The sequence below is a fragment of the Polistes canadensis genome, unplaced genomic scaffold (assembly GCF_001313835.1).
Source record: "Polistes canadensis isolate GaletaPanama2010 unplaced genomic scaffold, ASM131383v1 scaffold_11, whole genome shotgun sequence".
Lineage (NCBI taxonomy): Eukaryota > Metazoa > Arthropoda > Insecta > Hymenoptera > Vespidae > Polistes > Polistes canadensis.
The window spans coordinates 1,161,967-1,179,198 of NW_014569558.1; the positions used below are offsets into that span (position 1 = coordinate 1,161,967).

The following is a 17,232-nucleotide window of genomic DNA, read 5'->3' on the forward strand; positions in this document are numbered from 1 at the left end:
CTAAACCCACCCTCCTACCTCACCCTCAACATTCCCTCTTTCCCTCTTCCGCTTCTCTCTCTCTCTCTCCTCCTCTCTCCTCCTGTATTTCTCTTTCCCGTCTCGATACGCGTGCGCGTTCTCGCATGCGTGCGTGCATGTTCACCACGTACCTACCTACGTTCACCGGCATAGGGATATCAAACTTCACGCGCGAGAGCAATAATAAATGCTGGACGTTCGCAGCTTCGCAGGTTTATTGCCGTTAGCAGCGATTTACTGGAATTCGGTGGCCCGAAGGAGGGTGCAAAAATAACGAGGGAAAGGCGAAAAATCCTATCGAAGGGTACCCACTCGTTTATATTTTACTTCGTTCAATTTTATAGCGAGTTGCAAGAATCGAAGTCATCGGTAATGTGTAAACGCTTCTTTCGTTATACTTGTTATAATACTACGAGTTTAAAATTGAATCATTTTTGAGGTAATACGAAAGTAGGTTTTTGTTTTTTACTTTAATAAACTGCTGTTTGGTCAATGGTAATGTAAGAACTTACTTGCTTTAATAATAGTATTACGAGTATTCATTGCCCATAGAATTAAACATTAATGTAAATTTGTGAGAAAAAGTGTTGTTCCTTTCATCGAATTGAGTTTCTTGCTTTCATTCTTGAAAATTTATAACGTTTGCAATCGTTGAAGTAAGCCGGAGATTGCCACTGGTATACACACAAATGGATATAATTAAGCGAGTGCGTGCTCTGCTTGTCGTCACGCTACTGACGGCTCAAACAGACAGTGACGATCTAGATTCACGATAGAAAGATACAACCTTCTTATTGTAACCGCGTTCCTTCTTACTTCGTTGCACGCATTATTTAGCATATTCCGGAAGACGAGCGTCCTCGTAGTCGAATCGAGACAATCGAAATAGAAACTTTGCGAATTTAATGAAATATAATCAGTCGTTTTAAAATCGATAAATTCTTGAAATAATATTTATAATAGTGTAATTTTTTTCAATTTTTTACATGATTTTAACATGATGTGTAACGTTTAACTCGTAATGTAAATTCGCACGCGATAACAACTACGGTTCGAGGATTATAAAAATTGATGTGAATTTAAGATAAAAAGATAGATTACATCTTAATAAAGTATGTACAGTTTTTGTCGGTAAGAATACCATGAAATCAGATTTCTATGTTGGAAATAAAGAAATGGCGGAGTTCGTAACATTATCTTAACTCGGTTATGAAATGGCAATGAAATGCCAAAGGAGCTATTATGTGAAAACGAGTGTTCTCCACTTTGCGTCGAGCCTCATGCATTTGGTCGCCTTTTAAAGCTTAACGAACTTCATTAATGCCTTGGTTACGATCGGATATGTTAGCGACGTATCATAATAGCAAACTTACCAGCACGTTCAAGTTATGCGCGTGCCGAGATTAGATTACTTAACGGTCCGTTTCTCCTACCAATGACTTTATCCGACGGTGAGGCTTGTTTCTTCGTGAGAGATACGACTAACCATTCGTTATTGCGATATTTACAATTCATGATACCCAACGAATGGAATAATAACGACGTTTTAAGAATCGTTTAAACGTTTTTGCCTGTCAATTATAAGATTGATCAATTAAAACCAATTGGATTCATAAAATTAGAATAAAAACAAGTACGAATTAAGTTTTTTTTTGTTTCCATTTCTTTTAATTGATATCGTAGAAAATAAATATTATAGATTTGAAATAAAAGTAAGTTTAAACAGGAAGAAAAGTAGATACGTATTTCGTATATAAGTAGTTGAAAGATTATTCCGAGCGAATATATAGTAAGTAGTGCGACGGATTATCTCGAATACTCTAATGGATCCGTCGCTAGGCGATAGACGTTGCGGCGAGAAGAACGTCGTCGTTGTCGGGAATGGTAGGAGGAGTAAAGATGAAAGAGAGAAAAAGAGAAGAAGAGGAAGGCACGAGAGGTCAGCGTCTCTCGAACCAAAATACGTTGGCCGAGTCGTGCGTGTGTCCCGTTTGTAACTCGCTTCCTTCTCCTCTAACTTTACCAATGTAACTTTGTTCACCCTTTACTTCTTTGATTGTCCTTGTCGTCTTCGAACAACAAGGCCAACTAAGAGGAAGTTTTTCTTTTCGTTGTCATCGAATGAAACATCAAATTACTGCTTGGACTTTTGAAGAAAGAGAAAGTAATCTTTCAAGGGAATCAGCTGACTTTTAGACATAGTGGATATCTTGAAATCTTTATCACTCACTTGAGAACTCGATTCCCTCGTCAAACGCGATAACGATCTTCCGTTTAACTTGTAAGTCTTAAAGAAAAGGAAAGAAAAAAAAGGGCCGAGGAAAGAAATTCTTTCAACGAGATTCCAAAGTTCAACGTTTCTAGACGTTATTCCTAGAAGCACAAGGATTAAGTAGTGAGAATGAAATTATCGGTAGAAGTCAAGGATAAGAAAAAGGACAAAGTTGGTGTATAAAAAGAGAACGATACAGTTGCTCGTTAACGTGACCACGATTTCCCTCGGAATGAAGAAAAAGTTGCGCCGCGATCCGATAAGCAAAATCAGTAAAAAGTTCTTTCAGTATTTTTGCATTCCTCGGACAAATTTTTCCTGTCTGGTGTATACCTACGGATGTTGAAGAATCTCAATGAGAAGGACTTATAGTTGGTTAACGTGTCGAGAGAGAAAGAGAGAGAAAAGGAGAAAGAAAGACATGGTAAAATCATGAATATCGCAGAAAATCACGAAAGAAGGGAATGCCAAGAAGGGCGAGTTTGTTTGAGTGGACTCGTTTGGTGTACGTTCGAAAACCAAACAAGAGTATATCGGCTTGGTCGGCAGCCCTCACGAGTTCCTCCCTCTCCTCCCTTTCTTTTAACCGAGACCCTTCTTTCTCCTCACCCTTTTCCAAGTCTCGAAGACAGAGGAACGCTTATCTGTTTGCTTTTTGTCCGACTGCAGTAGCATGGCAACACGCGAGCCAGCGTTTCGCGCGAGACCAACCTGCGACAGGAGATTCGTCCTGATATCGTTACTTGGTAGCACGCGAGCACGCCAAAACTCCTCCCCAGACCGAACGTGCCTTGATAAAGGGACGCGGCGCTCGCTCGACCAGTTTTATGCTCTGTCAATGCTAGTCCTACTGCTACGGCCATTTCGAATATCCCGACCAATATCCCGAGGACTGACCGTACCGGTCTTCTTTCCGTATCTCGATACAGTATTGGGTACCGTAGAAAAATGTTCTCTTTCGTAAAAGAACATCTCTAAATAAATTCTCTTATTTCAATAAAAAATGATTTCATTTTTAATTTCAAATCATCTAACAACGATTGTGTAATATTAACACGCGAATTGATAATTAATAGATTATCAATTATTTTATTATCCTGTAGTGACGTTTAAGTATCCACAATTATCGTAAGTGAAAAATTATTATACAACGAGTTAAGCTGAGATAAGCTATTGCTAAGAGAGAAAAGAAAACAATCTCAACGAGAAAAGATTTTAAATAAACGATAGGAAAGATGAGAAAAAGAGCACGAGTCGCGCCGGGCTTATTCTGTTTATTTTTATACTTTCTCGTGCTATAGAGAAGAAGGATAAAAGAAAGATAGTGAGAAAGAAGGGCGAGGTATATGAGCGTCTTTGGTATATATGTACATCTAATTCTGAGCGCGCTACGCCGCGTAATTAAATCATGCCGACGGTTTCGCAATTAAACTCGATTATTTGCTCGTCGCTATTCTCCCCACGTCGTTCTAACTCTTTCCGAGTTTCCCTTCGGCACCCTTCAAGGGTACGCGAGAATACAATTCGTCGAGAGTGTAATATCCTTCGAGTCCCGCTTGGACCAACGCCCAATGAGAACGACGTTTCGCCATCTTAATTCTTGCTATTCAAAACTTTTAATTGCTGATTATAAAATTCTTGAGAATGATATCAAATTTGTTATTCTCTATTCTCTTTTATAATTAAATATATATATATATATATATATAAAATTAATCGATTGTTTGCGCTTTATTTATTACTTAATTTTATTTTTAATCATTCATCTTTTCTCGAACATTAAAATAAAAAAAAAATAAATATTATTTTAAATGCCTCGTGTGTGTGTACGCGAACGATTATCATCATGTTTTTATTTGAAGTTTATCGTACCACGTTGTTACAATTTTCTCACTCGAATCGTGATGCTGTGCATCGTAAAGGATAATCCGGAAGGCAAAACTATCTCAGATAGCCAAGGGCTTTTAAGGTTATTTATAAGATGTGCTTGTTCCGTGCAATAAAATGTTTCAACCGTAACTACATCCAAACGACTTGTGTACAATAGCTCGTAGACAAGTTTTGTGTTTCCATACGTATTTACTTTATCGCATCGTAGCATTCTTTTTTGTAATAATCATTGTTAACTGCGACAGCGTTTGCATTAAGCCAAGATATTGTATAAAACGGATCAAAAGTCGAAGGATTCTTCTCGTAGCAGTTTTTTTTTCTGGATTCTAAGGATGATTTTGTCTCATGGTGTTTTTTACGAGTTGATTTTTTCTCAGGTAGGACCTCATTTTTACTTTCTCCGGACACGTCCTCTTATACTCGGGACAAAGGAGGACTTTTTTACAGAGAACGACAGATCAAAAGAAAAAAAAGGAAAGTTTTGGGAAAGTAAAAAAAAAAAACACATAGATAACCGCGAACGACTCGTAAAACTTTCTTAAAAATATTTTTTACTACAAAATAGTAACGTTTGTATTCAACGTTTCAAAGAAGGTTAACTTTCTCCTAAAAAATGTTCTTTTAGACTTTTTTATGAGACCCTTCGGAAAAACCTTAACAACCAAATCTTTTATGTTTGTTGAACAGGGTCAGGGACGATTCGGGTGTCACAAAAAACACGAAAGTCAAACTTTTTTATGGTAGAAAGACAGACTGTAAAAAAATCGTGGGGAAAAAAGAGAGGAAAAAAGAAAATCAAAGAGAAGAAAATAATTTACGAGTCAGTATGCTTAGATCAAATATCTCTGCAATTTGATTTATTAAAAACGAGCTTCTAATATCACGTTGCAGATAATATAATATAGTATTACTGTGCACGCGTTCATAGTAGCATATTTGTAATAATTGCGAGCAAATTGATTGTTACGAAACATCGTTACACGTTTGTAAGTAAGTAATAGGTAAGCATGTATATGGTGTCGATCGAAGACTACCAGTTTATTTCTTTTTTTTTCTTTTTTTTTATTTAAGTATTATGACATCACTCTCGCGCGCGAAAGTGATATTGCGTCATGCAGTTCGACGGAGAATACAAGTTATCGGAGATTCGGAAATATTTCGAGATCGTTAATCGAAGACGAAAAAAAAAAATACGTATATGTATAAAAAAAAAAAAAAAATAGAAAGAAAAATGAAGAAACTCGTACAAACGAGTAGTTTCCCTTACGTTTTTTTTTTTTTCAAAGTTAACGTAGCACTGCTTTACGATTATTCGGTCTTTCCGTAAAAGGACGACATACGAGCGAGTACATTTTACAAAGTTGCCCTTTAATTCTCATAGAGTATAATTCCGTTTCGTAAGAATTTACGATTGTTTCAGGCATTGGTTGTTAACTTTTTTGTTTAACTTCTACCCCTTACAACCTGTACCTACCCTTTTCTACGTTTTGTTCTATCTACGAGCATTTTCCCAAACCCCTATTTGCTGGAAATGGATAAGAGAGAAAGAGACGCAGAGCGAGTGAGCGAGTGTGTGTGTGAGTGAGAGAGAGAGAGAAAGAGAGAGCAAAACGGAGGATGCGACAATATCCGGCGCCCCGGCGTCCGACAACTGATAACGCCAAGGGATGTTTATGCGTGTGTTCATAATACGTTTCGAGCTATGCCCGAATTCTTCGATCCATTACACCTACCGCGAAAATGCCTCCAATTTTCTCCTCGTTGCAACCACTGTATACCGACAAATTCTGTTCCGCATTTACGCAACTAACTTTATTTCTCGATAACAATAAAATCTATTATCGGAGAAAATAATATACTTTACGTTCATCGCGACCATACACTAAGCATTGTTTACAGTACATTTTACTAAGAAATTTGGTGTACGAGAGAGAGAGAGAGAGAGAGAAAAAAAAGGCCATCGACATCATTAAGAAAGAATACAAAAATAAAAAAAACATATTCGTAGATCGGCGTAGAATTCGCACGTTCGACGCGCGAACTCGAAAACGATAATGCGAGAGACCGGCAAATTTTATAGATGCTGAATGAATACAGCCATAAAAAAGGGAAGTACTTTCTTGCCAGCTCAATGGGTTTCGTATCTATATGTAAATAAAGCAGAAAGAGGCGGCGTAGGGAAAAAGAGAGGAGGCGACCATTTCTCTCTGGCGGAGCTGCTGTAATTTACGTGAGGACCGAAGATAGCGAGGCGACTCACTTCGCGTTCCAACGACGAACGAAAAAAGAAAGAAGAAGGAGGAGGGGGAGGAGGGGGAGGAGGAGGATGAGAAAGAGAATGAGAAGGAAAAAGAGGTGGAAACGATGGTACTCCCGCTAGTGCTGCTGTTGAGATGGAAATCGACCTCCTTTTCTTCATTATTTACCATTTCGAAAGACACGGCAAAAGAACAGGGTAACAATTGACTCATTTACTTTGATAAAAAGTAAAAGAAAAAAATCAAAAGATAGATAACAAATCTTCTATCGTTCTAATCAAGAAAAAACAAAAAAAAAAAAAAGAAATAAATGATAATTTTTGGGTACATTTAAATATGGAACATAGATGTCTCAGGCTTGGAAGAAACATGGAATACCTATACAATGAAGGAAAGGATCGCGAAGAGAAGTATAAGTCGTACACCTCCACCTTCTCTACCAAATGCTTCCACCGAATGAAATAATAGTTCGCCTTGGCTGCCACACCCAGTATTGTATACACATACTTGGACACATTTCTACATATACGTAGAAAGATACTCGACCGTTCGTCGCCTTATGCGCCTGCTTTGGCATTTTACGTAGGTATACGCGGATGATGTATACGCTATCTAGCTCGGTCGCACTCTCTTACACAAACAAACACACAGTAAACATACAAAAGCACACATTATATATATAGACGTATGTATATATATATATATAGATACATACACATGGAGAATATATCCTAAGGTCGGAGAACACGGTGTGCGTGCACGAACGACGTGGCTGGCTTTCCAAGATAGCGGCGATACGAGTTGGAAGAGAGAGGGTGAGAGAACGTACGAACGAACGAACGAACGAAAGAGAAAGAGAGAAAGAGAGGGTTGGACAGGGGCGGGTGGTTGCCTTCGAGGTAGGGTGGGATCGAGGGAAGAAGGAAACGCTGGGGGGAGGCGGAACGACGATGGTGGTTCTTCGTTCGTTCGCGTTCGTTCGTTTCTACGTCCCCGCAGACGTCCAACCGCTGATCTACGATTCCCTCGCGCATAGCGGAGCACATAACTCTTCTCTTATACCTCCTCGTGAGATCCTAGCGACGATATTGCCATCCACGTGTTCCAAACGTATCCCAGAAAACAAAAATAAAAAGGGTCGCCGAACGAAGGGCTGCTGTGGAAGGGGTGCGGAAGACCGACATTTCTAGCTACGAAAAGGGCTCGTCTCCGATCTCCAACCTTTTTTCCATTATCGACGCTCCAGAGGATACGAGCGGACACTTCTGGAGGATGTCTTTCGGGAGGGTACAATATGGTGTTTCGAAGTTGCCATTGGAAAACCGTTCGTCTCCTTTCGAAACGACTATCGAAGAATTTCTTTTCTTTCTTTCTTTTTATTTTCTTAGTTTTTTTGTCTTATCTTGCTCTTTTCTTTTCTTTTCTTTTCTTTTCTTTTCTTTCTTTCTTTTTCATCAAGAACTTTCTACTTCAATGATCGATTTTTTGCGCAAGAGTTCCTTTTTCAATGAACCTCCCAAATATATATTTATTCCTCTGTAGATATGTAATATTTTTGAAATTAGACAATGAATGCGTGAGTACCGCAAAAAATTTTTGTAATTTAAAAAGACAGTCACAGGAGTTAAAACATTTTATATGACGAAAAGAATATTATTAAATCTGACATAGAAGAGAGATTTTAAATACAATAGAGTAATCAAAGGATTAGCGGAGGGTTGAAGCACATCCTCCTCTTTACCCCTATCCACTCCTATCCTGATGCAGGGTGTGCTCGTGCAAGCGGTTAACGCACCCATTTCACGCCTCGGGAAGCATTCAGCTTCCTCATCCAAATTCTAGCCAAATCCATGGAAATCCCCTCTCTCGTGTAGGTTTCGAGTATTTCTGTTTAGAAAAGGGTTGGGTGGAAAGGAAGAACCGTGAACCCGTATCCAATTGTTATACTCTACGTTAAGCTCTGAAAATTATGCTCTCGCTAATCAATGTGAACGTATGTTCAAAGTTAAAAGCTCCAAATTGATACTGAATTTTGCACATCGATCGGATTTAATTCTCATTAGAAATAAGCAAATATTTGTTAAGACAAAAAATAATGTCTTACGTGTCAAGTAAAACATTTCGACATTTTCGGTCCAACATGGAAGAGAAAAAAATATATAAAAGACGTGATCAAAGAACACGAAAAGACATAAATGATCGATTTGGTAATCAAGACATTCCCATTATGCGGCTCGTCGACCCGAATAATTCACCGTCAGCGAGTTTCCTCACCCTCGATCTATTCTTTCTCCTCTTAATTTCAAATTCACCTTCTTCTCTCGATTATCGATGCCAAGTAGTCGAATTCGATTCTCCTAGTCTTAAAAATAAGAAAAAGATTTCTATCTGAGATCGACTTAATCATGTCCATGGAGTTAGGATTTACGAGTTTCGGAAATAGTGGAAAAGTTTGGTTCTTGAAGAAAAATTAGACGACCGAAACCGTCGGTTTACCCAAAATACATTTTTCTTATAAATCGGAAGGTGTGGTAGTCTTCTAAAGAGCCTCTGTGCGATCGTTTGCAATAGCAGAACGGGCCTAAAGTGAGTATCGATCAGAGAAACTCTGAGGGAATTACCAAGCGTGAGCGATTCTCCATTGCCTATACCAAGTGGTTATATCTGCCATACGTCGTGTGCCATAGGAAAGGGGCGGCAACCGCAGCAGCACGACTGTCCTTTCACCCCCGCCACCTCGTCTTCCCCACCTCGTCTTCTCCACCTCGGCTACCCCAATTTCACCCCCGAGAGCCAATATTTATTGATTACCCTCGAAGGCATCGTTCTCCACTCTTCTCTATCCCGATTCCCTCTCTTTTTCTTTCTCCCTTTCGTATATTTTTCTTTTTTCTTTTTTCCTTCTCGATTTCTTTCTCTCACACACACACCTTTCCTCTGACGTAGAATTTTTTAAAGGATCCTACATCGTGGCAGGGCACTACTCTAACAGCTGTTCTCCGTTCCTCCTTCTTTTTCTTTCTATTTCTCTGAGTTTCTCTCTCTCCCTCTTTATTTCTTACTATTCTCGTTGATGGAGATGGAAAGGGACAGAGTTTAAAGATTGCCCAACGAAATGTGTTCCCTTCTTCTTCCCTCGACTTCTAACCCTCGAAGATTTCTCGTGAATCACACAGAATATCGTGAATTCTATGAAATTTTAGGAACATCGAACATCTGTGCCCTATCAGCGATAACGTAATACTATAAACTTTGAGAAGTTTCGTCAACGGGGCGTGGATCAAACACGTGAATGAATGGATAATTAATGGAGATCGATTTAAGTTTCAATGAAGCACGACTCACCTTGCAACCATGTCCAATGTGGCTTAGCAATATCGTCCTTACCTGGAAAAATAGTTGGAAAAAATTGTAATCGGATTGGATATCGATAGAGAGAGCTTGATACTTACAATCGATTTATGAGAATCGAATTTAAATGTGAGATACGATTAACGAGCCGTTGTTACTCGTTAGTGGCACGCGGTTTAATGTATGGATTTACCTGTATATTATATTATATACATTTGTACATGTACGTATACGTTGAACGAAAGTGTGACGTATAATGCCGATATTTTCGACATGACGATATTTCTAGTACGCTAGGCAGTTTCATTTTCGAATGAAGGATTCATATTTAAAATCGTCTCGGGCTGTGCCAAGGGATTAAAAAATTAACGTGCGCTTCGTTCGGTAGTATCGGACCGACAACGAAATCCCGTAGCGTGATTGCGGCTCGATTTATCGAATACGCGTATATAACCGTGTATTGGATCCGTTAATAATCCATTATACGTCACGAGGCTACGATTTTCAACGTTTTACATTCTTCCACTCTCGTAAACTTTATTCAAATTAAAAGATTCCTACATTATTGTGTAATTTCTGTCAAATTTTCTTCATACATATCATTGAAATCAATATAATATTATTAAAAATGATGCAACGATTTGAATCTACGTATAATGCGATTTGACATTAATAAAATCACTTGTTACCCAAGATCAAGATTAATTTTAAGAATTATATTTAAAAAAATATAAAAAAAAAAAATCTAACAACAACACACCAGACTTTAATTGTACCGTACATGTAAGGATGGTGAAACCGAAAGGAGTCAATGCAATAAGTCCCTCTTAAAATGTATATTCGGTATCGGCGAACAATGCTAACTAACAACTTCTACGCATACCATCGTCGATAACGAGGATATTTTCAGTCATGTAAAATAGAGTGGCTGTCCATTCGTAACCATATGCTTGCATTTATGTATATTTGTACATGTATACACATATGCATAAACGCATATGTATATTTCATGTGTGCGTGTACGTACGCGTTGGTTGTTACCTACTTAAGTTAGATATTATCGACATAGGAGGCGATTCGATTGCGTGTACCGGAGCATGCTATAGCGCTGATATAGAACTACTAAACAGGTCGTAGATCAGCTTGGTTAGTTATAACGCCGGCCCTTTGCTCTATCTCTCTCTCTCTCCTGTGTTTGAGCACGCGTGCCCACCCACTATCTCACTCTGTCTGTTATTCTCTCTCTCTCTCTCTCTCTCTCTCTCTCTCACTCCTCTTCCATCCCCAAACCAATTCCCAGAGGTGTTCTGGATCATTTGGTGGCCCGCGGCCGTGAGATGCGCGCATGCACCGACAACAATGCGCTATCATGATCGCAGAATGCGGATTGAAACATTGCCTGGGATTATAGAGAGAGAGAGAGAGATAGATAGAGATAGAGAAAAAAAAAAAAAAGAAAAAAAAAAATCTCTTTTCTGATCCTATTTTTTACGTACTGCGTATGAAATCCATGGATTTTCCATACACTTTTTTCTATATTTTTTTTCTCCCCCAGTTTTTGTCTTTTTTTTTTTTTTTAATATTCTCCGAGATAAAATTTACAGAATTTTAATTTATTCACACGTTACCTATACTTTCACGAATCGAAGTTCACTGTAATTTAGTAACTATTTGCAACATTGCAAACCTACTTGATATTTATAAATAATGTATCATTTTCTAGGTATAATATATGACTATTTTGCATAAAGTAGAATATCATGTTTATGTTTAATGAATATAAAATAGTCGTTTGGTATACGTTAATGTGGTAGGAGAAAGTTATCGAATGCGTAATAGTCATCTAAATTGTATCTCATCAATTATGTTTTCCGAAGCTGAATATAAATGTCAATAAAATACTTCGAGAAGAGAGAGGGATACAATTTTAACACAACTCTTCGCTACATTTAGATTTATTGCTTTTATATTAAAGGATAAAATGGCGAGAGACGAAAAGAAAGGTAAATAATAAAAATAGCGTTAGAATTTGATCGATAAACTCGAAAAATTGAGATTATTTCTAACATGATAGAGAAAGCTCTATTTGAAAAAGCTTGACGGACAGGTTCAAACTAAAAAGAGAAACGAACGAACGAACGAACGAAAGCCGATAAATCGTATATGAGACATCATATTTTTATCGAGCATCGGTAGAGTTCTCATTGTACAATACTTTGAGTCTGACGATTTTCTGTTGTCGTTGCAGGTCGTCTCGACGAATCGATGATCGAAGAGCAACGACGATATTGCTTTTGGTTGGATATGCAATGAGGAAAAGTCCGCAAGGATATGACATACGACGCATTGCTGGTGACTGGTTATTAGATTATTGGTCACATCGACAGCTCGTGCGTTGCCCATCGATATCAAGGGGATGAGTTTGAAGGGTGGATAGAAGGGTGGATAGAAGGGTGGATAGAAGGGGGTAGAAAGTTCGCCGATGGTTATGGCGCGAGGCTGGGCGTCGTTGGTATCGCGAGTGCAAGTGTTGTCGGCAATGCCTAGTAACGATGCTGGTGTTAGTGTTGCTGATGGCAATGGCTGTACTCGCCGAACGGTGTTTCGGTCTCGTACGCACAGCGTACAAATAGACGGGAAAGGGTAGCTTCGGGGGTGATAGGAAGAGAGAGGTAGAGGGAAAATAGGCGGCGAAGAGGGGCGAGGATACGGTAGGGGACAAAATGGGGAGGCTGTGATAACGATAACGTACGATCGGCATTAGCTGCCGGCTTGCTGCAACTGATGGATGCGCTAATTATCAGCAAGCAGGAGTTACAGTGTTTCGCGTCTGTACGTACGATGACTATGCGGTGTTACCGATAAAACTCCACGCAGGAAATGCTTCGAACGAGGAAAAAAAAAAGTTAAAAACGAGTCGAACGAAGCCTTGGATTGATGGATTAATGGATAGATCGATGAATTCGTCTAGGTATAAATCGTCTATAAAGAATATCGAATTCGTTCGAATATCTTTGGTTCATTATATCGCGTTAAATACTCAACGTTCAGGAAGATTTATTTGACAACACGTAGAAGAAGTGTTAACTAATCCATGACTTAATCAGAAACGGTCGAACACAAAAAAATTCATTATAAAATAAGTAGAAAAAGTTTAAATGAAGAAATAGGAAACACGCGATTCGACAGAGGTAGAGAACTCGGTCATAAAGGATGTAGGTACGTAATTTCGGGTGTACTCGCGGGGTAAAGTAGGAGGTTCGTTCGGCGACGAGATACAGATACCTAGCCCTTAACCACAAGCCGCGGTCTAAGCCTCTAGACGCATGCACGTTGCATAACGTAGAGCTCGAGGTCGAACATACACAGACATAGCTTTATAGAGGCGGGCTCGATCAGCCGAGAGAAAGAGAAAGAGAGACCGAGGGCGAGAGAGATCCCGTTGGCCTGTAATGAACATGGCGCTTGTTTATTTAATGGGAAATTCGGTGGCGCCATAAAGCTCGAAGAAGGGGGTGAAACCTATTAAATTTATGTTTTCGGTTTACCCGCTCTGACGGATCGCAATACCCGCAGCCGTCGCCCTCTTCTATCGTTTCTCGCCACATCATCCCCTTTCCTCTCGCCCACCCCCTCCTCATTCTATCTCTCTTTCACACTAAAACCTGTCTAGATCGTCCTGCGTGCGATTTCCATGTGTACGTATACGCTATTGGTAGTCCAATGTAATCCAACCGAATATATATATACATATATATATTTGGTCACCACCCTAAAAGGGTGTGAGACCTCCATCTCTTTTTCTTCTCTCTTTTATTCTCTCTCACACTCGCAGAGTATATCCGATGTGGTGTAACGTCCGCTTCGTGACGGACAGCACCACGTCAACGCCGTAAACCGTCGTCATCGGCGTTCTACGCGTGGCTGGAACGTGTGCCTGGAATGCGCCCTCGAATGCGTTCCACTACGATATCGATAGTCAGTCCTCTCTATTCTACTCCTCTTTCCCTTCTACTCCACTAAACGTCTCTTAAATTAAGCTCGCACACGTTCTCGACTATTTCAAAATGGTTTTAATTACTGACTCCGGTGTCCGCCATATTTCTTTTTATTTCTTTCTACGTGTGTGTGCGTGCGCGTGCGTTTTGTTTTTTACAATACTCTCGTAGAATAAGAAGAATATAATTATATTTATCTGACGACAAAATAATAGACATAAAACATAATAGAGAATATCGATAGGGAATAACTTTGTTCGCAATAATTACTTACGCTCCTATGTTCTTTACAGGGCCAATTAGAGAGAGCAGAAAGTTTTTACCCTCCTTTTTGGACACTCTCGTAAGAAGTTCCACCCCCTTGAAGTATTCAAACGTACTACTAAAAAACGACCATCCTGCAACTTTATCCCTTTGGAAGCAGCGTAATTGCCAAATTTTCCTCGCCCTTAATTTAGTGTTATAATTGCTTCCTACCCTTCATAAGGGGCTGACTAGCGGTACACCGGTCCTTGGGATTCTACCACCCTGCGTCATTCCTTATATTCATTCCCATTCCTTTAGAAGAATCTTTACACCACCCTCCCAAGAAATGTTCTCTCTCTCTCTCTCTCTCTCTCTCTCTCTCTCTCTCTCTCTCTTTTCTTCTTTCTCTCTCTTACTTTTATCACGCTATTTCCAAATAGGGTAATAAATTTATGCTCAATGCGCATTTAAACGACCTCGATAATGCCCTGGATCTGTATCCGCGAAGGGTCGTACAGTCGATTAATCGCTTTTAGATCAAGATCGTACGGGCTCAAAGTATGGGATAAATTATTGGACGGTGGTAGGTGGTACTCCGGAGGTATAAACCAAGGAAGTTTTATACGTATTACATAACGCGAGAATATCGCTAATAACTGTGGACAAAGCTTGGGTTGCATAATATACGATGAAAATCATTCATTTTAGGAAGATCGCTAAATACAAAAGAAATATCCTATCAAGAAATTACACGTATCACACTAGAATTTACATACAACCTTTTAAAATCATAAAGAATAAAATAATAAAATTGCATGCAATTATGAGACCTAAATGTAAAAGTTAAAGATGTTTAACGGCTTAATTTAGAAAATAAATGAAAACTCTGTTTCTTTCTCTCAGTAATAAGGTATATAATAGATAAACATACGTATATATACAAATATTATATATATATCTATGTAATATTATACAGTTACGTTGTCCTATTCGAGTATCGATGGGAAATGGGAAGGAAGAACGTTATATGAGAATCACGTAACAGTTACAAGGCCTGTTAGTTTCCTTGGTAACGGCACTCGGGATTCGCGTATCCTTTAGTCCGACGAGCGTCTAATTATAATTTCATCTGTAGGTCAGAGAAGCACACACGTATACAACTCGTACACATATACACATATTTAAGCATACACTCAGGTACGATTTGTCGACGAAGTCATCGAAAACTCGGAGAATACGCGAGCAGGCATTGCACGTGCAGCGCGTGCCGTTTCTTCGCTGGTCACGCAGTCACGTCTCTTTAACGTTTGTATTTACGCAATCGCACGGCCCGTACGCGAGAAAGCGTACGCTCCGTTGGTTTCTTATGTCTCTGCCAGTTAACCGATAATATGAGCATACTCTTTACACCCTCCATTCGTATCACGCTCCTCCTCGAGTTTCGATCTCGATAGAGAAACATTGACTCGCTTTCGATGCACACACACACACACACACACAAGCTTCTTTTTTCAATCTCAAATTAATTTTAAAAGGTCTCCAACTGAAAGATAAAAACAAATCCCTCAATCAACTATTTCTAAATACTTCGAATATTTAATAGCTAATTGACCAGTTAATTAACACGTATATGATAATCAGAATGACACAGAAGTATATTGTCTTGTTGTTATCTTAACGACGAATAAATTTTATACAAACTTTTGATTATTGTCAACCTGAGAATTCTCTTCAATTCAAATAATATCTTATCTAAATATATTTTTATTTTTTTTCTGGATTATTTTTATTAAATTTATTTTAGCAACTTGGTTTTTTTTCTCTCGAGTGTTATGAGTCATAGGATAAGAACCGAATCGGAGACGGGGGACGTCTGAAAGAGAAAAGAGGCAGGCAGGAAAGACATAGCTTATATAAACATGGACGGCCATTAGAGGTATTCAGGGTCGATATAATTTTGGCACGAGGTTTTGTGCAGATCGGTTCGGTTCTCTATATATGATGAAAGCAGTGATGCTTAGGCGTAGCCAGCAAGTCGTCGCTTGTCGAAGTTGTAGAAGCTACTGGATACGGTATTGGACGTAATACCGCGGGAATCGAGTGTATTACCCGTAGCTATAGACGTTCCCAGTATATAAAAGTCGCTTTACTTTGGGATACATATATGGTAGGGTGGCTGTAACTATAAGGCAAAGAGCCATTCAGCTTCCCGTCTCTCCGTTCCCGTATCGAGTGCCGTACACGTTTCTTTTTGCTTTCATCCTCCCTCCCCCTATATATCCAACAAGCATAGACCAACTAACAGTCCAAAGAAAAGCCGGCTGAATGGCTGAAACTTCTGCCAGTGTAGACAAAAATGTATCCGGTGAGGCGTCCTTTGCCTCATCCCTTTCTTCTCCTGTCGCTACGAGTTTTCATGAGAAGATAATTCCACATAATGTGTGGATATACATTTATACGTATACACATATATTTTATGTGAAATTTTAGTTGCAATAAATATCATCTTATATTTATTTTCGTTAATATAATATCTCTCTTTGGTTTACTTGGATATTTAATATTTGAATATCAAAATGATGCGATCATTTTGATGAAATTAAAGTCGAAAAAAGAAAATAAAATATCTTGCATACATATATCATTTAACGTTATCTCGGTGTCGTTAGGAAAAACGATGGTACTCATTAGAGAATGAGAAAAACACGTCTCTCGTTCCAGTGCAAAAAATATAGGACGATAAATCGAAAGCGGAGAAGTCGTCGAAAAAACGAAAGAAAGGATGGTGAAAGAAGGCGAAGCCTTCTTAGTGGAATACTAGATACCTGGGTCCTACATAAAAACGAAGCGGAACAGAAGCAGAAGCGGAGAATTCGTCCATTAAGAATCTTCGTCAGGAGCTGTTGGTCGTTTCGAGCAACGGCTCGGTTATAATGCACCACCGGCATTGAAAAAGACTGGAAAAGAAGAAAGAACGCTAAAGAAACGACGGCCACGAAGTTTCTTCGCGTTGGGTGCAATCTTTTATTTCTCGGCCTCTGGCGGTGGAAGAGTTAACGCTCGTATCCACCAAGTTGGAGGGTGAAAGAAAGAAAACGAGAGAGAGGGCGGGAGGGGGATAAAAGGGGACAGAAAGGGGGAAGATATACCCAAGTAAGTACTGGGCATCAGACTTCGTAGGAGTGTATAAAGCCTT

At 39.1% G+C, this 17,232-nt stretch overlaps 1 protein-coding gene across 1 annotated transcript in view; it reads right to left on the reverse strand.

Moving 5' to 3' along the window:
- The window catches only part of LOC106793158 (homeotic protein ultrabithorax-like), a 116,238-nt gene that overhangs the window by 61,709 nt on the left and 37,297 nt on the right, over positions 1-17,232 (reverse strand). The window contains exon 2 of the mRNA XM_014759846.1: positions 9,787-9,828. Within this exon, the coding sequence (XP_014615332.1) occupies positions 9,787-9,828 (42 nt within the window). The remainder of the gene's footprint in view (positions 1-9,786; positions 9,829-17,232) is intronic.